The 22,672-nt window shown below is 37.3% G+C and overlaps 1 protein-coding gene across 1 annotated transcript in view; it reads right to left on the bottom strand.

Moving 5' to 3' along the window:
- The window catches only part of LOC129360770 (protocadherin Fat 4-like), a 120,857-nt gene that overhangs the window by 50,182 nt on the left and 48,003 nt on the right, over positions 1-22,672 (bottom strand). The window contains 1 exon segment of the mRNA XM_055031173.1: positions 6,819-6,950. Coding sequence (XP_054887148.1) covers positions 6,819-6,950 — 132 coding nt within the window.

The raw sequence follows: 22,672 nt of genomic DNA on the forward strand, positions 1-22,672 counted from the left end.
AAAAAATCACAAAAACATTTGTAAGACTAACAAAAACATATAAAATTAGATTTTGTGCTATAAGCCTTGTTCATGTCGTATGAATTTGTAGTTTTCCTTTACAAAATCAATTACCTGGTCCCATATTGCTTCACAAAGATCGAGGCTCCATGATATACACGATGGCCATGGTAAGAGGCTTTGGAACAGGAGAAGAGGACCAAATGTGATATGACATGTGAATGGGCCTGACGACAGAGCTTGACGTTTATATTTGTGTTGGGACAATGCAAGATCAGACAACTGTCTCTCTTTTGTATCTTCTGCCAAAAAAGCTAATGCGACTTCAAAAAGCTTATTGCTATTCACTGAGAAGCACCAAAGGCTCCAGTTACAGTTAAACTGAAAGAAACTCTTTCAGCTCTGCCTGATGTCTGTGTAACGCTGTCTGATCCTATCTGAACAATGAGGTGACTTATAAAGAGAGGTGTTGCATTAGGTTGTTTTATATTGACATATTTATTGGCTTGCTGGACAATGCTCAGATAATCTGGATTTTAAATAGACATTATAGTAGTTTTGCCAGGGTTCCATGCCTTTCCAAAATTCCTGACTCATATTTTCAATTAATTCTGTATATATTTTTTCTACATTTAATTTATTTTCAAATGTAATCTTTCCCATTACTTACAAAGCTGGATGAGTAAAAATGCATCTGTTAATTCTTAAATAAAGTGGTCCAATCAGAGTTTTTTTTTTTTATGTTGGATTATTAACATATTTACTCAACATTAAATTTTGACATTTTTTATATTCTGTTCCATTTATCTGACCAATTTATCTATATTTCACCCATTAAATCAATGCTTGAAAGATGTATCAAAACAAGACATTGTTTACATGTATTATATAAACACAATTTTTGTTTTAGGCATTTAATTTAGGAAAATCAAAGTTTCTCTATTCCAAGATGGAACTGTGAAGAAAGTGTGGGAAAAATAAGTTTTTTCATAATTTATTTTCATTCTTTCCAACACAACCTGGAAACTGCTAAAAGTTCCCAACCTCAACCCTCTACACAGTTTATTTTAATTTATGTAAAGGGCCAAAGCAGAGTAGTAAATTATAGTGAAATGGAAGGAAAGTTATACTGTGATACTCGTAAATAAAACCCAGAAGAACCTACTTAAAAGGTGCTTCAAAGGTTGTTAGAGGGGAATAATCAGCTTCATGGCAAAGATAGGTCAGGGATAAAGTTATGGAGAATTTTAAAGCTCAATAAGGTTATAAAAAATATGAAAAGCTTTTGATAATTTCAATCATCTAAAAATTGAATATGACAAAATGAAACCTACTGCCACACAGTCCTCCATTTGAACTGCCAGGGCAAGCAAGGACCTGGTCTTAATCAGAGAAGTAGCCAAAAGCCCAGGTAACCCTGGAGGAGCTGCAGAGACTGACAACTCCAGTGGAAGCATTTCTCAACAGAATAACTTTTTCTTGCAAATAGTACATATCAGGCCTTTATGGATGAATCAGAAGAAAAAATCTTGCAAGAAAGCCATAAAAAGTCCTGACTGCAGTTTGCCGCAGGACATGTAGGCAGACATGTCAGAAGGTCAGCTGAGAAAATTAAAAGCTACGTTTTGCCCTAAATGCAATGCGCTATGTTCTGTGGAAAATTTTTAGCAGGGACAGGAAAGCTGGTCAGAGACAAATAGAAGATAAATTGAGTTAAATACAGGGTGACCAAGGGTGCAAAAGGACTTTGGACAGGGGCAGAGGTTCATATTCATGCTGCCAGAACTGTAAGCATGTTTGAATGGCCCAGCCAAAGTCCATTTGTTAAATTTAATGGATATTTTTTAATGTGATAGAGTTTTACAGCTTGGAAATGTTTACCTATCGACAATTTATATCCAGTCTTTATGAGCTTGGGTTACTTTGCAAAGGAGGAAGGTCAAAATTATGTCTCTTTACTTACAAATCCAGTGAAGATGCAACCCAAAAGACTTGCAGCTATGTTTGCAACTAAAGGTGCACAGTATTGACCCATGGAGGCTGATTTCTTTAATTTATTTATGTAAGAAACTTTTTTTTTTTCACTTTACAACTGCAATTGTATAAAATGAAAAAAAAAAACACACACCAAAAAAACAATTGAATTTTGCAATTAGAATCTGAAAAAGTTGAAATAAAAATATTTACCAAAGCTACATACTAACTGCTGAACACTTGTACAATTTGACAGAGCATTAATAAAGTCTAATAGATATTACAGGTCAAATGTTGCACAACCTAAGCAACTTCATATCAGCAGTCTGTAAAAGTCCTGCTGGCGTCCCGCTGCTGGAACCCTGTGCAGTGAGACAATAAAAAGTTACGTGCAAGTGGAGCAGATTTTTAGTATTTACTTAATGTTATAACAGTTTGGCTGGATTGGATAAAAGATAAAGCTTGTCTCTCATAAAATCAAATGAAAAGTTCTTCCATTCCAAGTCTTTTAACAACTTTTAGCCAAAACCTTTAGACAGACTGAGAATTGCTAGGCTAAGTTCATGACTTACTCTTATCTTTTTCTTTGTGCTGTGAGTGAGTTCTTTTTTGAAAAACTGTCTTCTTGACTTTGTCCCTCATTGCATTACCAGAACTTTGTCTAAGTTCCAGGTCCAATGGAAAAAAAAGGAAGGAGAGCAAAATTCTGCTCATCTAAGGACCCTGCTGTCATCAATCATTTGCTCCAGATCTGGCAATCCCATTAGCCACCTGCGCCGCGGTCCGGAACCCAACACCCATGGTTTGCCAATTAATTTTCTGATATGGTTCAGAGGCAGAGCAAGAAAAGGTGGGAGATGCTGAGCTGGGGGCTCATCTGAGCACAAAGATCTATAAAAAGATCTCTGCTGTCATTTTAATTCATTTACCTTCTCCAAATAGTTTGGTTTCTTTGAGTTCACAACCATAAAATCCTCCTTGCCCACAAATACACCACTGCTCAGCTCCCTGACCTTGACTCTGGTTGTCTGCTTTATAGTGCCCCTTTGAGAGAGAAGGCTGTTATAAAGGAGGACACTGCTGACCAGTTAAACTGTGGTGTTTTGCGAATATGTTACACCAGACGGGGGCATAGGGAATTCATTTAGCAGATGATGGCTCTTAGCTACTAACAGAAGTGAAAGGTGTGAACCAAGGACTGCCAGCAGGGACACCTACCCAATCACAACACAAACTCCTAGAAAACAAGTGCCGACAGCTCAAGGATAGAGAAGCTGATAGAAAAAATTGGACCAAGCTGCTGCAGTGTATGTGTTTCAGTCAATGATTTTTCATGTCTTCGAAATACACTCACTGGTCGTTTCATTAGCTGCATCTTGCTAGTATGTTGGGCTGGACTATATGGATAAAAACGTTATCAGACTATTAGGGTTTCATGTCAGTCAATATTAATAATTTTTTATTAGTTGTTTGTTTTAAATATCTGAAATACTACCAACCTGTTGGTTTGACCTTACATGTTTTATCCAGTTTTTTCTCAGTTTTTTAAATTTATTTTTAAGCTGCTATGAGACACAGTACCGAAACCAGAAACTGCTGCAACAGTTACTCAACAAGTTGTTGCTAGTTAACCGAAGATTGAGTATATTAGTTGATACCAGCAACCTTCCTTAGTTAGTCTTGAGAGTTTGAGCAGCTAAAGACTTTCTTCTCTCTACATCCCCCAGAATGCTGTGTGGTTCTTCATCATCATATTCTATCATATGAAAATACCATCACAACAGCCAAAAATATCAATAAAAGGCAGGATGGATCTATGTTATCATTTATTTATTTATTTATTTTTCTTTCTTTCAAATTCTGGCTTTATCTGAATATCACTGCTGAACTGAAGACTCATTGGACCAGGCATTGTTTTTCCAATCTGATGCCTCCCAGTTTTGGTTTGCCTGTGTGAATTGTAGCCTCAGTTTGCTGTTTTTAGTGGTGCCTGGTCTTCTGCTGCTCTAATCCATCTGCTTCAGGTTTTAAAGAGTTGTGTGTCCACGGACGCTATTCTACCTTGCATGGTTGTAACTGCTGCTTTTTATTTTCTCCAACCAATTTGCCAATTCTCTGACATCAACAAGGCGTTTTCACCCACACAATTGCCAGTAACTGGAAATGTATTTTTTTTAATCATTATTTGCTAACCAAAGAGAAGTTACCAGAAAGTAGTGATACCTACTTTCTGAAATATTCAGACCAGGGGGTATTGCAGCAAGTTACTACTTGCAATCAGACCTCTTATAGAAGCAGGAAAGCCAATAAGAAGCATTTTCAATAGACACAGTTGTTTTTATTAATTTTATATAAACCCAACTGGAAATGTGAGTGGTAAAAATGGATGCATTGAACCAATATTTAAATCCCCTCACACATGAATCCCACATGTAGCGCTGTTAAATGGGATGGGATCATTATGGTGTCTGAACTCAGCCCTTTAGCTGGCCAACGTTTTGCACTCTTGGCTACTCTGAGCTGGCTTTGCGAATGTGGCTTTCCCAACGTTGTGCTCTGAACGCTGAGTGTCAGCGCAACTCTAGTTTCCTGCGTAAGGATGTGGGCAAAGACTTGGCTGGATTCATATCTGGCTCTGAAGGGAGCCTGGATAAAATACAGGCTTCTATTTAGCAATCTATTCATGGGAGCACTGGAGTTTGGAGTAAACATCACTATAATCTGTAAATCCTAAATAGGCTCCTTGAAGTTGTATTCTTGTTTATTTCAATTTCTACATCAAAACCAGGTTTGACTTCTCTCTGCTAGGTTATTTTACATAATTTTTCAATCATTTGTTATATGCAGACCTCTAAGGGAACGTATTTAATTCGAAACAGCTCAGGGTTTTCAAAACTTCACACAGGGAAAAGTGACCATGGATTTAATACCTTATATTAAAACATCTATGGTTAAAACTTTTTTTTTTTTTTGGCTGCCATAATTGATTTAAAATCAAATAACCTACCTAAATCTTGTAGGTAAAAAGAGACTGTAGGTCTTTGTGTGACTTTTCACAAATTTAGAGCAAGAAGAAGGGAGTGAGGCAACAGCTGTGCAATAAAAATCTGTGGCCTCGTAAGTTAAATCTGAGTCCATAGGCATTCTTTCTAATCTCTCTCCTCTCTGTGACTTGACTTTTTCCATTAACTTAAAATGTATTCTTTGGTTTGAAGAAGGGACCGCAGACATTTTGAGGGGCTACAAGGCCTGCATTTTACCTCCTGCAGAATTTAACATCCACATCTGCATGACGCAGCTGAAGAAGAAAGCTTCAGATTTCTGAGGGATGCTGTTGAAGTAAAGGAAATGACTGACTTCACAAAGGGACAGTCAAAATAGGGGGCTGGAATTCTCCTTAACAGGGTTTTTACCAGTATTACAGTTATTTAAGTGAATTGAACCAACCTGGCCCAGGGTGAAAAGGTACTTGTAGGCTACACCTCATTGGTTTGGCGGTATTAACAGCTAAAATGTGGTTTCTTTAACAAGCCAATGAGTTTTTTTTTTACATTGTTCAAGAATTTTGACTCTGCATTCCTTGCAAAGTTGCTTTAGTTTAACCATGAATGGTCAGGCAGCCGGATTTAAATCTGAATTAAAACCAGACTTTGACTAGGCCATTCCAAAACCTTCCTTGTGCGGCCTTAAGCTATTCTTTGTTGATATGGTTTCATATCACTGTTGTCATGGACTGATTGTTGGAGATTCTCTTTAAAGCAGCGGTATGGAACGTTCATAAAATGTGTTTACGTTTTTGTTTTTTTTTATTACATTGTTGTTAAAACTATCAGTATGTTGTGACAGTATGGCATAAAACACATAATCTGTGAAAAAATTTTAGCTCCTTATGTCATCTGAACAAATACACTGCCCTGTCAGAAACAACCAATCATCTTCACGTACTCTCTCCTCACACCTGTCATGAATGCTAAGGCTAACTAATATGACTACCGATGATGGTATATAAAGAAATTGTAATTTGCGTTATCTAATTTGCGTAATTTGTAAATTGTGTTAGTTTTCAACATCAGTGGATCAGTCCCATGCATGCTGTTTTTATCCAGTTTGCTGAATCATGAAGCCTGATCCTAACTAAAGTATGTGAGCTCAGCTGAACTTGAAATGTTCTTTTATAATCTCCAGGATGAGTCATCAGTGTGCTCTTGAAGTAATTTTGGTAGGCCAGGCCCTTATTAGAAAATTCATCCCTGTTTAATCTTCCCTTTAATTATGAATAATCACTCTCAATGTACTTCACTTAAGTTAAGAACATTTCAGCTTCAGAAAATAATTTCAGCTTAGAAATCATTTTCAAAGCCAATTTTAGATTGGTACTACTTTTGAGATCTTTGTAGCCTACTGCATCGGCAGGTTCTAGTGAATTATTTGCTCTACGGGTTCTAGTGAATTATTTGCTCTACAGGTTCATTCCAATAAAACTCAACAAAAAATGTGGTTAATCACAACGATGCTCTAAAGCCATGATTTCATACGGTGCAGGCCTGGTTTGGATAGATAATAATGAAACCAATCACTCAAGCTGATCTTTATGGCTAAATATTTACAACTGAGCCACAGGTTTCTGGAAATTAACATTTTATTTGAATGACTTTTCTGGTTTACAATTTCAAATTGTTGCTAATAAAATGTGACCTAATTGAATTTAGTGTTGCTTGAAGAACTATTTGGATCACATTTTCATTTCAAATTGCTTACATCCATTCTGGAAGCGTCTAAATGGAAAATGGGCACAGCGAAGCACAAAAGCAGTCAGACAGAAAAGAAAGTTTGGGAGCCATTACCTCATCTGCATCTGTGGCTGTTAGCTGCATTATCTTGAAGCCATCTCCAACATTCTCCTCAATGGTCACATCCAGAATATCATTAGGAAAAACAGGTGGGTTGTCATTGATGTCCTGCAGAGTGATCTCCACCTGCAGAGGAGGAAGAAGAGGAAACGCCAGAGTTTTTTTATTAAAACTTTGCCAAATGGCTGCATTCTACCTGCTGCAGCTGCAGAGATCACAGCAAAGCAGTAACCTTTTCTGTCTTCTTGGATTTCATAAGATGAAGGAGCTACACTTGCAGAACAAATGTGCTGCTATTTAATTCTAGAAAAAAACTGAAATTATGAGGTGTTGTGAGAAGGTGAAAAAGAAGTTAGTAAAGCCGACAGGGATGAGAAAAATAAAATCCACATTTTGTTCAGTTTTGGTTTGAGCACACAATGAAATATTTTCAGTTTCTATTATTCAGTACCCATTGCTATCATTTACAAAAGAAAACAAAGCCAAGAAGTTTGTATAACACCAAATACACTTCAGGGTCAGGTGAAACAACTTGCCAAAAAGACTTGCTTGTTTGCAAGGTTTGAAAGGAGAACGCATTTACTTGTTAAGAAAAGTGCGGCTGCACATATTAGGTTTGCAAAGTGGATTTTGAATGAAGGAGTATCTGACCTTGATGCAAAATAAAATAAAGTTTAACAGTACAAATACTCAATATCAACAGAAAAAGCACAAAAGCAGTCAGACTGAACTGACTGCTTTTACAGAAAGGTGAGTTTATTAAAGATATTCCTCAGTCTTGTGTTTGTTTTTTGCTTGGTAAAGACAAAACAAAGCTATAAAACATTTAATAATCAGTTGATAAATTCTGTTTTGATTTGTAATACTGTAAATGTTACCATTCAAACCAGAACATGTGGCTTAAAGAAGGATTGCACTGTGTCTATGAACTGCCTTAGCTATTGGCAAAGTAACATTTGTGATAACTTTAACTTTGGCTGCATGCTGTCACATGTGTCTTTCTCTTTTTTTACCCAACTATGACAGTAAAATAACTTATTAAACCGCATAGATAAAGCTGTGGTACAGTGAAATGAGCTGGGCTAAAGAGTCTGACTTTTTTATTTAGTTTTGGCTTCACTAAAAATTTATTTTTCATTAAGTTTTATCTAAAGTTCCAACTAGCCTATGTTTTCATATTTATTCCTATTCAAACCAACCAATAAAGCAGGAGTTTATTACACTCAATAAATCAATAAAACTGTGGTTCTGTATCTAATGGAGGCTAATAGAGTACTATGGCACTTAAGTAACATATTTTGTGACTTATAAAAATGAAAATAATATTTACAAAATAATGTTTGCTTAGCCAAACCTAAACATTTGCAACGAAATTAACTTCATTAGAGATTGTTTCAATAACTATAATTAAACAGCAATAAAACAACACATATTTCTATTGCAGGATATCAACTGATTTCAATTATCACATAAAAATAAACAATAACACTCTAGTGGATCATAACTGATATATAAAAACTACATTAATTCTGGAGCTTATGCAAATCAAACCCTTTAAAAATTAATTTCGGGCATATTTCCTCAGGGATAAGCAGTGAGTGTAGCAGCAGAGCAACTAACTGCAGCTCAGGGAGTTTCACTTTCAAGTCCTCCAAACCAAAATAAACATGTATTACAGTAGACCACAGACCCCCCATGTGGATAAACTTTGCCCTGCATACAAAGAGATTCACTCTGATAAGTTAGATTCAATACAGATGGAGCAGTGGTGTGAGCGAAACCTGCAATTAGGTCTGCTATTTATATAAATTACGAGATTTCATGTTAATCAAAGTCTGCTGAATCTTTTCCGTATTTCACTCAGAATCACATGGGGACCGCATGAGTATCCTTAAAGATTCACATTTAGTGAAGGTTTGCCACCATTGGAGCTGGTGGTTGTGCAATCTTTGGTTTGGTTTGGATGAATTTATCTGAACAAGATGTAAGGGTGGAAATAATGAAGATGGTATTGTTGACAATCTGATGTGTTACACAAATATGGCTTAACCTAAAAAAACAAAACCTTTTTTTTTTTTCTATTACTGGGAATAACTATTCAGTTATGAGCTTTTGTTTACTGGCATCATACTCCAGCTATATGAATGTTTTTCTCCAAATCTAATATAAAGCCAATAAAGCAAATTATGGAGGAAAAATCTTTGTTACATCAAAGATGTTTTCTATAGTTCCAACCTGCTATAGCTCAGTAGCAAAAAGGCAATTATACAAGGCTTAGTGTCCAGTAGTCTGGGTGAAAGTGGAAACTCTTGAGACAGTGAGAATGAGACATTTATGGTTTCAGTTCCAAGTCTAGAGTAGCAATATTAAATTTCCAGTCATATACCACAACTTAGACTCCTGTCCCCACCATTTCATCCTCTAAAACAAATATAGATTTCAAAGCCAGTAAACATGGCGAGCTCTGGAATCATAACAGACATTTTGGTGTATTTTACGTGTTTATTGCTTCTATAAACACAGAAAAGCCTTGCTTAAAGGTTCCAGTGATCAGCTCTTCATTAATGTTGACAGTGATTATGATCATTTCTTTAGCATTCTTGAACCTTTGTTGCCCAACTTCCTATAACACATGCTCGGAAAAAAAAAAATGCATTTTTAAGAAGAAATATCAAAAATAATTGAGCTGGAAAATGTACAATAGAGTTGTGAAAAGAACATTTTCCTCCAACAATTTTGCTTTTTTGTAGCACGTAAGTGTGTTTAATCGCCTAACAAATTTTAAAATCAGACAGAAGTCTGAGCAGAAAAACTGATTTATTTTCTTAAATCAGAAATCAAATGTGATTTATTTTCATGAACCACACCCAGGCCAAAAAACTGCCTGATCTGGAGAACCAATACATCCATTAAGAAGAACCTCTCTGACAAGATGAAGTACAATATACCAAATATTTGCCTGGTTAGGGTCCAAAAGCCATTGTGAAACAACAGTGAGAACCATCATCTACAAATGGAGAAAACATGGAATGATGATGGTCCATCCCAAGAAAGCCTGGCCCATTAAAATTACTGCAAGATAACATTGATGGGTCATCTAGGAGGTCACAAAGGAACTGAAAGCATCTATGGTGAAAACTGGGCTAAAATTGCTTTTTTAAGAGAGGTTCAAGTTGAAACTACAGACCAAAATTGATACAATTCGAAATTGGAAGGAACCAGAAGTTCTGCCCGCTAGCAGAAAATTCCCAAATAGAACATCACTCCATGACCTTAAACTTGAGCCCTTTTGGGCACAACCAGTAATTAGGTTTATGGGGCAATTACCATTTTAACAGGACCAGGTTGGTCTGGGAAGCAATTTTGCCCTTCAACAAATGAATCATTGTTTTACAACTGCAGTTTGTATTTACACAGGTTATCCTCATCTGATATGAAAAGTTGTAAAACCAGACATCTGTAAGGCACCAACAGTCTAGGTGAAGGTTTCTAAAACAACAGTTCTCTATTAGGACCTGAAAAGGCAAACAATGGCCCTCAAGGCCAAGTAGAAGGTCAGACAAAGGAATAACTTCATGTTGTGCTTTTAACAGGAAAAGCTGTCTTTAAATGTCCTACAAATCCGCCTTCCAGCCAACAGATGCAGGAAACTCGGAACAACAGCTGCCACTGACTCGCTCTGGAGTCAGTTCAGCCTCTCTCATTAAAGGCGACCCAGAATCGAACAGTTGGAGGGGAAGATTGCTGAAATGGTGCCACAGCCTAACATGATGAAGCGCGCCTCTGCTGTTTGGTGTTGTGACACATTCAGGTCACAGGTCACAATTACGACAAATCACCTCATTCAGAAGCCATTCATCTGATCGGGCTGTGCAGGAAGAGGATGTTGTCCACTTATTAAGCCCACTATGAGTCGGTGTCAGCCTGTCAGCTTGAGTGGGGATAATTACAGGAGAACAAGGCGGATTATGTTCCGGGGCACCAGCGATGCAGAAGTCGCATAAACAAGTCACAATGACAGCGGCTCTTGACTCAACTTGCGCCAGAGCCGAGGGAACGGGGGCAAAGTCAACAAGGAATATTTATCTCCCTTGATGTGTAAATAATGCAAGGCCAACTTCTGAGGAGTGAACTAATTAGTGTAGAAATGCAGTTTTTAGAAATAATTACACTTCACTCTTTCAGTTTGCACTAGCCAGGCCCCTGTGGGACAGAGATATATCAAAGAGAATTTGGTGAAGAATTTATCTGAGGAAGAGGAAGCAAGGTCAAGACAGGGAGTGAAGTGGGGGGGACAGGTGGGAAGAGAGAGTTTGCTCCCTCGACGCCATGGCCCAGGCAGGTGAAACACATTAGTTTACAAGCTATAAGATTATGTTTCACGAACTACTGTTTCAAGTTGCAGGTGCTGCTAACTGGCTGCCAGGGTTTTATTATTTATGGGGAGGTATGAATGATTCACACGCCGAGACTGTAAGTGATGGAGGATATTTGTCCAAGAAGTTGAGGCCGGAGCTTCACCTCAGCTGTGATGAATTCATCTTAGTGAAAAATTCCCAATGCTTGTGTGATATATGTAGGAATGACAGGTGAGATGATTTAGATGTCTGAGCTCAAGTTCTATATGTTGCTCTGTGTTCTCGCTCATAAAATTTAAATTTACAGGTTTGTTTCACTCATATTACAGAAAGACATTTATTTCCTCAAGCCTTTGGAACCACATGGCTTTGCAGATGTTTTTTTTATTATTATTATTTATATTTGCAAATCTTGGTGGAAAATCTGTGTCCAAGTATTGTTTTCATTCTGTTTCACAGTTGTGCACTACTTTGCTGGCCGAGCAAGTTAAAGATAACCTTTTATGCTTTCTTTTAAACCTGAGTTACAATATGTCTGTACATAATTCAAAGGTTCAAGCACAAAATATTTCTAATGAAATGTTAGTCTGCTCAGTTCTGCCTTTCGGAATGAGCTGTTTTAGGATTTAGTCACTTTAAATGCAAATCAACTGCTGTTGACCAACTTAGTGTTTACACTCACACTTTATAAACATGAAAATGGCTGCAAAAAAGATGTGCAATATACAAACATCCATCTTTGTAAAGCAGAAGAAGAGCTTCCTGCACAATCACCAAGTATGCAGCATGCAGTATATGGAGGATATGTCAGCATTAAAACACTTATCTATTCCAGCAGTCAACGCACTCCGCATACAATGGTAAATTCAGCTGACCAGCTCTGGTTGAGTTGCAAGGTAACCGCACAGAGCCCATCAATAGTGACCTAACAATTGTGAGGTTTTGCCATGGCTTGTTTTCCAGACACCAATAAACATTAACTTAATGACAGAAAATGACTGGATGGGGCTTTTTTTTTTAGCACTTGTACCGTTTCAAAGCATTAAAGTTCTGAACGAAAGTACAAAAATATGCAAAAAGTGAATTTTGCACATCAGGTCAGTTTTAAAGTCTCAGTGGAGTGCTTTGATGTTTATGTTTGTAATGTGACCAAATGTGAGAAAGTTGAAGGGTTATCTATACTTTTGTTTGGATGAGAATCAGGAGAATCTAATCCTTTAGGTTTTCATCACTTAGCTGTACTTGCAGAAGTTCAACAGAAGAAATCAAAGCACAGACAAGAGAAACAAAATGAGCTCAAATGTGGTTTTGCTCCAGACAAAAAGAACAGACAACAGACTTCATGGTTACAGGAAAGTGTCACCTGCGTCAAGAAAAGCAAGCAAATAACTTTCCCTATGACTTAAAAAATAAAGCAGAACCAGTTTGAACATTTTTCCTTCTCAACAAACGTATCACACACTTGCAATTCTACCAAGTCCAAAGCAGAATGACAGTCGGCTGCAGCAAGATATCCTTTATTTAAGCAGGATTTTATGCAGACTGCAGTGCACATATTTTAGCAGTTACCAGCTCAGTTGCTTTTAATAACTAGTGGAAAGCCTGATTAATTAGGTGAGTAATGGTTTGCATTATAAATGAGTAACACAGTTCATGCCTGCACTACTGCTCACTAACAGCCTCTGAGTAAAATCCACATCATTATTAGCAGTAAAAATATCCTCCAAGCCTGATGGAAAATATTGAGAGCCCTGAATGCAGCCGATGCAACAGTTGGCCTGTAAATGTTGAGATCATCAGATCATAAAAACACAGAACAGAGCTGTGTGCGCCTCCTGCAGGAACTCGCCATCTCAAAATGATTAAGACTCATTAGCTGGAGCTGACTAGTTGGAGTCAAAGTCTGACTGATTTCCACTGCTTATTATACTCTGTCTCCAGGAGTCAACAGATTCACATTGCCTCATTGTTTTTAACAAATATGCATGTGTTCAAATAGAAGGATGATAGAGCAATATAAACCATGCACAAAAACACTCCATAATAAATACAATTTATGGAGAAGTAATAATGTACACATGCATATTTTTGGCCTGCGAGATGAAGCTGGAGTACCTGGGAATAACCTATGAATGCACAGGAAAGTAGGAATGGGTATTTAACTTATCGTTTATTTTCCATGCAAAATTTCTTGTCATAAGAATTTTGATTTATTGTTGCTACAATAAACTGCAATGTTTTCTTTTATTCCTGTCCTGTTTTTCCACGAGAGCATCACAAAGTATCAATAAATTTAAAAATATGATTAAATGAAATGTTTATGTGCACTTTAGTAATATAAATCACATTTCCTTAAGTATGTGGCATCTTGAATGCTGTGGCAGGAAGTTAACTAAAAGAGAAGTAGATGTTTTTTTTTCATCATTTTTGTCATTATCACCTAAGTACTACAAACTATTTGATTGTAAAACATCCACAACTAAAAGTATTCAAGGTACTGAACTTGGCTGGTTTACAGTGGCATGATTGTTATCTAGGGTTATGGCACTGCTGAGTTGCACTGATTTATGATTTAAAACAATATCAAAAACATCATTAATGACCATAGACAGGGATCTGTTGCTACAAATTAATAAGTGAGCCTCCCAACTACAAATTTCAAATCCATTGTTCTGCCTAGAGAAAGACTATTCACAGAGGAAATTGTTTGAGGATAGGATATCTCAGCAGTTTCATCAAGAAGTCAAATCATATGAACTTCAAAAAATCTGCATATTCCCACAATTTGCATGGAAAATAAGATATTTTATAATAGTTTGATTATAGAATAAACAAGTGTTGCTCAATCAAAGATGTGGCCGGGAAAAAAAGAAATGCTATCACAACTTTTTGACAGCAAAATAAAGACATTTGGAAAAGCATGTTTAGTATAAATGAGAGCAAAGTAGAGGTACTGTATTTGGTGATACAGTATCTCACCAAATATGTACAGAGAAAATCAAATGAAAAGACTTCATACATGGAGTATGGTGGTGGAGGAGTCAAGATCTGAACTTGGTTTGCATCCAACAATCATTCAGTTAACCTTGAGCCCATTTGCCCACAAACAGACATCAATATGGAAATACTTTGGTGGAATCTTTGGAGAAACACTGAAAGGAAGGATGGGAGGCTATCTTCATCCTATCACTGTGCATACCTTCCAACTACTAAATTTGAACACTTCAAGAAACTGTAGACATGCAGATTATTTAAAAACATACCAAATAATTTACAAAACTCCTTCAACAAATGAAATTCCAGAACCTTCCAACAACCCTCTTACATCTTGTAAAAACATGCATCCCTAATTCTTACACCAGGATCACTGGACTAGGTGAAAGTATCTCCACATTGGAAACTGATTAGAAACTGTCTAGGAAATCTCTAGAGACATTTCTGGTTGTTTTGCTCTCAAAAACATAAAGAAGGATCGCTGCACATGTGATACACTGTAACTCTGGAGATAAAAATGATTATTATTTCACTTCATCTCCACCTCCACCATCATGTCTCCTTAAAGTAGTTTTAAATGTTTAGACTAAACGTCACAGGCTCTTTGGTCCAGATTTATGAAGCTTAAAACCTCAAGGGTTCTGCAGGTCAAGGGCATTGGTAAAAGTGCAATCCTGATTCTGTGTTTTAACAACACCAGGAAGCACATCTAAACAGTTACGACAAGGTCAAACCGATCTCTTCTCCACGGCTTCTTCAGCCCGTGTACAGTCGCAACTGGCTCGATCTGTCAAACAAATGCCTGCAGGGTAATCCATCTTCCAACCGCAGTCATCAGGCTGAGCAAAGTGCATGAAAGAAGAAGAATCCAATGGGAAAGTGCCAGGGGAATAAGCAGACAAAGCTGGTCGTCTGCCAAACCGAATTTAAAAGTGCAGGAGAGAAACCAGGATAGGATCATATCCCCCTGAAACTCTTCTGTAGCCAAAAAATCTGACCAAGTTAGAAACAGACAAAACAAAAGAAGAGTCTGTATATTATCACAGAGCACCTTCACTTCATGCAACCAACAAGGAGACAAGTGCTTTCAATAAAGGGGATCAGTCTCCTCTCAGTCGGCCACTTCACCAACTGCTAAAAGATTGTTTGTCTACAGGAGGCTCCCCTCAAGCTCTGTGTGAGCTCCTGCCAAACGAGGTTCCCTACAAACATTCCTACAGGATACATAATCCTAATGGTATCAACAACCAGCAGGTCACAGAGGCCAAACCATTGCTTCATGCACACAGCAGAGTGGAAACAAATCATGACGTGGTGACACTATTTAGAGTCCTGTATCTGTGAGAACTTCTTCTTTTCTTTATAAACTGACTCTCAGTCTTACCTGAGAGAGTGGGATGGGAAATCTAATCAGGCCACGCCAAGATCAGAGTAGAGCTAATGTAGTCAAGGCAAGATTTAGCTCCCCTTCAAGGTGAAGCTTATTCAGAACCATCATCCAAATTACCATAGCCTATTAGACACAGTATGCTGCGAATTCACGCACTGAGAGGTTAGGAGAACATCAAAACAAGCATTCTCTCCTTGGTGTGAGATGAAAGCTCAAAAACAAAATAATTAGCCTATTTGTGAAAAGCTATGCTTTGAAGATGTAAGGAACGAATTGTATTTTTGCTTTATCAGTTGTCTGTCCTTTTTAAAAGGCTTCTTAAAAATGGAAGGAGACCGTAATCGCAGTCTGCCGCCTCCCTTGGTGTTGGTGCCACTGATTCTGCGTGAGTCTGTGGCCTTATCGCTCCGCAATTACCTGAAATTACGGCATTCAAACCATGCAGACCATGGAAAAGAGAGAAACTGGGGGAACAAAGCTCTCACTAATTGCTTATCAAATCTCCCAAAGCAGATTAAAAGTTAAGATTTCTGTTGTTATTTTAGATATATACTTTAATGTCTGAAAATATGCATACTGTATATTTTAAAACTCCACATCCAAAATGCAGAAAATTTGCCTGAGATAAAATGTTGGACTTAAAATGAAACGATGATTCATTGCAGTAGTATAATCTTCCTTTGAAAATTTATATTAAGGGGAAACTCTAGGCAAAGAAAGTAAAAAGTATTAATATGCATGGAAGAAGATAAAGATACTTTGCAATTTTCTGGAAATAATAGAATTCATTACCTAAAATGTAAGGATGAAAAAAATATATACAGTGAGAGAAAGAATATTCCGTTTTTTTGCATAAATCTGAACATTTTTACAGTGTTAGGTCAAAGTCCAATGGAGCAATCATGAGACGAGACATCCACCTGCAGGTTAAAACAAATATAATGTATTACAATGAGACAGTACGTATTCCTGATGTCATACTATTTGCCTTACTTACAACAACAGAGCACTATGCAAATTTTGCTTAAATTTGGATATCGATATCATTTTTATTCCAGGATGAATTTTGCTTTGATCTGCTGCCACCATCCTCACAGATGAAGTAAGATTTTCCCTTCTTAGGATTCTCACTGATGAATCGTCACTCTAAGTGAGACACAGCAGATATCACACATCCTTTTCCTGAAGCCAGCTTTGGCTTCCACGACTTCTGAGATGCTTTAGAGACGATTATGGTTTCAATTTCAGAGTTGCCAGGAAAAATGATGAATGCATGAGCTTTGTAGAAGCTCAGGGGACACAAGACACACATCAGCATGAGGAGATCTGTTAGAATTTGGTCTAAACTCCTGCAGAAAGTTAACCCTGTAACCTGAAATCAAAGGTTAAACAATCCGTCTGCGCAGAACTTTGTGTTAGTGTTATGGGTGTTTCCAGAATTTGAATCTACCCATTGGGAGGTTGTAGTTCTCCATGCATTAAAGTATACTGAAAGTCAAACTGTGTTTATTTAGAAAGCTTTAGCTTTGCAGGTTTTTATTTAAAGATTATGAGAATACAGAGAAGTTTGGGATGATAACAAAATTTGTTTTTTCAACATTGGTGCATATGTGTGTGATAACGTGTATATGTAAGATAAGAGCATGTGGTAGTTAAACTTCTTGACTGACTGACCTATGATCCAGGGTCAACATTAACTGCAACCCAAGACCCCACATAATGATAACTCACAAGTACTTAAACATATCAATGGCAATATTTAAATTTACCAACAAAAAGTGATTACCTTCTTCACATTTTTAAATTTAGAGTTAAAATGTGAAAGGAAAGGTTAAGTGGAAGGAAAATTATTACAATTTTAGACACTGTTTTTTTCAAATTAAAATCTATAAAGCACAGCATGCAAAAGTACTCATCCCTCTTCACTCAAGTATAATAAAGAAAAACAACTCCTGTGTATAATTTTATGTCTGCATATATGCTACTGCTGCATAGCGACCTTAGGGGACCAATATCACAGGCTAAATATTGACCAGTGCTTGAAGAAAACATGCTAGATATTTAAAAATACAAACACCCTCCACAAAGAGTGATAGATGCTATAAAATGGTTTAGATTGACCGTCTGGGTTAAAATGGTCCAGTCAAAGTCCAGATACAAACACAATTGAGAATCTGACAAGAATTAAATATTGATGTTTACAAACCTTCTACATTCAGACTGAAATTGAGCTACTTTGTGGAAAGCCACAGGGAAAAAATTCTGTATTTAGAATTTTGATCTAAGTCATGTATCACTTTATTTGTGCTGGAAAACATTCAACTATTTTATATTAGTGTTGCACATAAAATCTCAACAAAATACCTTAAAGTTTGAAATTATGAGTGGTGTCCTCTGTGATGGACTGGAGACCTGTCCAGGGTCCTGGAGACAGACACCAGAACCCCTGATGACCCCACTGAGGAGATGTGTGTATGATAATGGATGGATGAATTATGAGATGTGAAAAATGCAGAAAAGTTTAAAGAGAACAACGATGGTTCACACGCAGAAAAAAAAACTAGTTAAACTCGGTCCACAAGAATCCCTGTTTATTTTTACCATCAGGTTGTGGTTTGTACAATGACGGCCACAATATTGTAAGCAAAGTTTAAAACATCAGCATGTGGACTTGAAAAATAACCTGTAAGGTCAAGGCTGAAGTAAGATTGTATAAAGAGAGCAATCCACATACTCCATCAACCATTTCATAACCAATTTTTTTCTTTTTTTCACTTTGAATTTCAAGCTTTTTTTTTACCTTTAGCTGGTTCATGGTAGATATGAACAAAGAAATGATAAGTAAGCTGAAATTTTGACCAAACATGGTTTTGTATATGAACACATACCACTGACTGAGGCTAAGAGCTTATAAAGGTCTTCAGTTTACTTTAGGGCAAAGCATACAGTGATGGATGACAAAACCAGTGCTCATAATAAATCTCAGTGCCCATCATTTACACTCTTCAGCATTAAAAAACTATGAACATTTATAAGCAGTATGCATACCTGCAAAGTAAAAAAGGATTTATTATACTAGTTTAAAATTGAAATCAGCAGATAAACAATAATTATTTTATCTTCCTCTATAAAATTCTGAACATTTAAGAAGTTGCTGCCAATTAAGTAAGCTAACATATCATATTGACATTTCCTGACACCAAATCTAGTTATTGAAGTGCTGAAAAGTACCTGTAACAAAAGCAGGTAAGAGCTGCTTTTGTTTGTTTTGTAATGACATCGGACACATAAAAAGTAAAAACCACGGTAAAAGAAAAACTGTTCTCATTGGATAAACTTTACACTCACAGATAACAGGGTGGAAACCTTGATTATACCTTCCAGATTGGGTCATACACCCTAATTATTCCATGGCTTTTTTTTCAATGTCAGAAAAGTGCATTAAATTTATCTATTCCTTTGCAAACCAGCTTCAAGACTGACTGAGGATTTTTTTTTTCTTTGTTTTATAATTTCACAATTCTAAAGTTTTATGACTCACAAGCTAACCGACCTAAATTCTCGTTGGTCCATATATGGGGTGGTTTAGTCTTGCTATTTTAATAATCCCCAAGAAGCTCGGATAAGCAAAGTACTTTATAGAGCATCATGCACCATGTGGTCAGGGTCCAATTTCTTCTGTCCTTCATTGTCCTTTAAACCTGTTATTTCATAGCCAACAAATACCTTCCTCCACTTTCACTGATGGTCATAAAATATCGTGCTCTCTCAGTGTGCCGTACATCTGCCGTGGTCATTTAAGCTTTAGCTGGATACAGTATAGCATGAAAACAGATCTAGAGTTCTCTGGAGCAAAAGAAGCAAAAAGGAAGGAGAAATTTTGATGAATTTAACATGAGTTGGCGTAAAACAAGAAAGATAAATTTCTGCCACATAAGTTGAGAATAAGGGACAGTTTCCCCCCGCTGAGGCCTTTCATGAAAACCGACTACAGGGCCTGGAGAGAGTGCTCCCTCTTTTCACACATGGATCCACACAGATAAAAAACTATGAACCAATCACATGGTAGGCGACTACATGCTCATTCAGACATATGTGATGGTTAAGCCACCCTTCCCCCACTTCTCCTTTTTTTCCATCCCACACATACTTCCACAACTACTTCCACTCTACAAGGAGGTCTTACAAGCTTCACATGTTTAACTTTCTCTTATTATCATGAAGATGAGCCTTTTACAAGTACTATCCATCTTAATTAACAAGCCATTTGTATGCACTTCAGACCCCAAGACAAAAACATAGCATGGGAAGAAATTTGGTGGCCAAAGTTGAATTCTAGGCCTGTAAGGCATCATTAGTGGACTTAAAAACAGGAATGCTTCAACTATTCTCTCATATTGCCTTTACATCTCATTATCTCCCTCTGTTCTTGGTTATTTCTAGTTTCATCCTCATGTTTTTACAGATGTCAGCTAAAACTTTCTCCATAGAAAGGCAGGAGCCCTCCCTTCCCACTCCTTTTAAAGTTCAACATAATTTGAGGCACCCTCTTCTTGATTTACTGGTCGGCTTTAACATGAATGCCTCGCTGTCTGTAAGGCGAAAGCCGCTGATGTATAGCATGCCGATGTGCGGCTACTGCGACGGCCGAAAATAATGTCTGCCTTCAGATGTCAAGCCCAAATAAACAAACGTCAGCCTCAATATGATCTGTTTTCTCTCACCAAATGTTCTCGCCATAAGAAGAGCTGCTGAAAGATCTCTGTTTTAGTGTTTTCAGTTTGCAGAATAGTAACTTTCTGAGTGTTTGTGTGTTTGCATGAGGAAGGCTTGCCTATAGAGCCTATGTGTGTGCAAAACAAAAAGGAAATGTTTCAAAAAAGCAGCTTTAAGGGTAATTCGCCATCGCAACCATTCTTTTTTTCTCTTTTTTTCTTCCTTTTGTTGGTCGGCACGCTTGAACGAAACTGAAAAGCTAAGACACAATTTGGCTCAATTCAGCTTTCAAGAGACCTACAGAGACTATTAATTGTCAAACTCATAAAAGCTCCATGAGAGAAAGGAAACGGCTCCTACTCCAGGACTTTTCTTTTCCTCACTGCCCTCCTCCTCCTTTATCTCCGTTTCTGCTATCATCCATAACACCTTTAGGTTTTCTCCGGGGTTTACAGGGTCAGTGCGCGAGGTCAGAAGGTGATGATTTATTCTTTAGAGCAGTTGCATTGTGGGAGCATTTTTGCTACAATGGGGTCGAAAGCGCAGTTTAGTACAAGGCTGTCATTTGTAAGTTGACCTTTCCTGCAGATCTGACATGTATATTGTGACTCAGGAGACACAGATGAAAAGAAAAGGCTGCTGATGTTCATTTCAATCGCCTTCTGGTTTTAAAAAATTACTCTGTAAAACGATTCAAACAACCATCTTTATTGTATTTAACTGGGACTTTAAGTGACAAACCAACACAAATCAGTGCATGAAATTTATTTTCAAATTTTGCACTTCACGTAGAGCAGCTTCATTGAAGTTTAATTTATGGTGAAATCGCACTATTTAAAACTGAATTCATACTACTAAACGGAAAAAGCCATTAAAAATTGGAAGGAAGTCATACAAAACTAGAATTAGAATTTTTTTGATTTACATGCAACCATGTGTGCAAGAAAACCAGCCTTGCCACGAACACAAAATCTGTAGTATGAAGCATGGTGGTGGTAGCATTATGCTGTGATGATACATTTATGAAATTCTTCCATGACGGGGAGTGACAAGTCCATGCAAAGTTGACAATGGCAGTTTTGAAGAAGTTGGAATCAAGACATTTTGAGATAAATGAGTTGTTTTATCTTTTTCTTCAAACATAAGAAAAACCAGTACACAAATAAAACTCATCTTTAAACATTTAAGGACAAAAGAGTTTATTTCTCACTAGAGAGAACATTTTTTTACTGTGACAAAAAATAATTAAAGTTATTATTAATCCATGTGGCAGAAAATATGGAGACATGAGATAAACACATGAGATAAGCAGCATGTCCGGAGCTCTGTCCACGGCCAAGCAAAGACATAAACAGCCATAAGAAGTTCCTTAAATGGAACAGTTTAAACAAATGAGCCTCAGGAAAAGCCGATTGTGTTCACAACTAAAACCTCTGTGTGATGTGTTGAGACAAAGCAGCTTCGGATAACACAAATACACAAGCACCGTCCTGGGCTATCAGATGGGCTTTTCTTCGTTGATTGGGAAAGTTCTACCAGAATATCAATGAGAAATCATTGCAACAAAGAAATAATTTACCCACAAAGCATCTGACCCACTCACTCTCATGATTTTCTGTAGAGAGAAATCGGCAGAAAGTCAATGCTGGTTTGATGGTTTTTGCGTCGTCCAGGGCAGGAGGTGAAACAAAAAAGCCGCTGCTGTTTAAGCCGAAGGACGTCTGGCTGCTGTCAGTCAATGCAGAGAAGAGGATTTAAGACGGACCGCGGCGGGGTAAAAAGGGCTTACGGTGTCATATATGATCTAGTCAGCGACAGAAACAGTCACCACCTCCACCTCCATCCGGCCAACCCCCACCAAATGCTGCAGGCTGGCATGCACAGATGAAATCAACCACTTGGCTTAAAGTCACAGAGAGTAAACTGAGGCTTAGAGGATGGAAAAAAGAATGAGGGCAACAATTTAGAGACCAAGAGGACGAGGAAGGTACTAGAGTCAATCAGGTTCTTAACCTTCCACTTTTCTCTCCTCTTAGCTTGTCATGAATCTTCCTTTAAACTATTTTCTATGTGTAATTCAAGCATCTTGATGTTTCTCTTCAGATTTACACAAAATAATTTATGTTGATACAATGAAAGTTTGAGAGATATCGTAAAAATGAATTGTAAGTTAATTTATTGTTCCTACAACTTTACTTGGTGCTGAAGGTTTGTACTTAATCTGAAGTCGTAATTTCATAGGTCGCTACCAGCAACAGTTTTTCTTTTGTTGTTTTTTTTTTGCATGAAATTAATATCTTCTTGTTTGCGAGAGAAAGATGAAAACCAGAAACACTTATTCTCATGCAAATCAACTCAACACCGCTTCTGTCTTTATCGTTAGCGGTGGG

The sequence above is a fragment of the Poeciliopsis prolifica genome, unplaced genomic scaffold (genome assembly GCF_027474105.1).
Source record: "Poeciliopsis prolifica strain line A6 unplaced genomic scaffold, Auburn_PproV2 SCAFFOLD006, whole genome shotgun sequence".
Classification (NCBI taxonomy): Eukaryota; Metazoa; Chordata; class Actinopteri; order Cyprinodontiformes; family Poeciliidae; genus Poeciliopsis; species Poeciliopsis prolifica.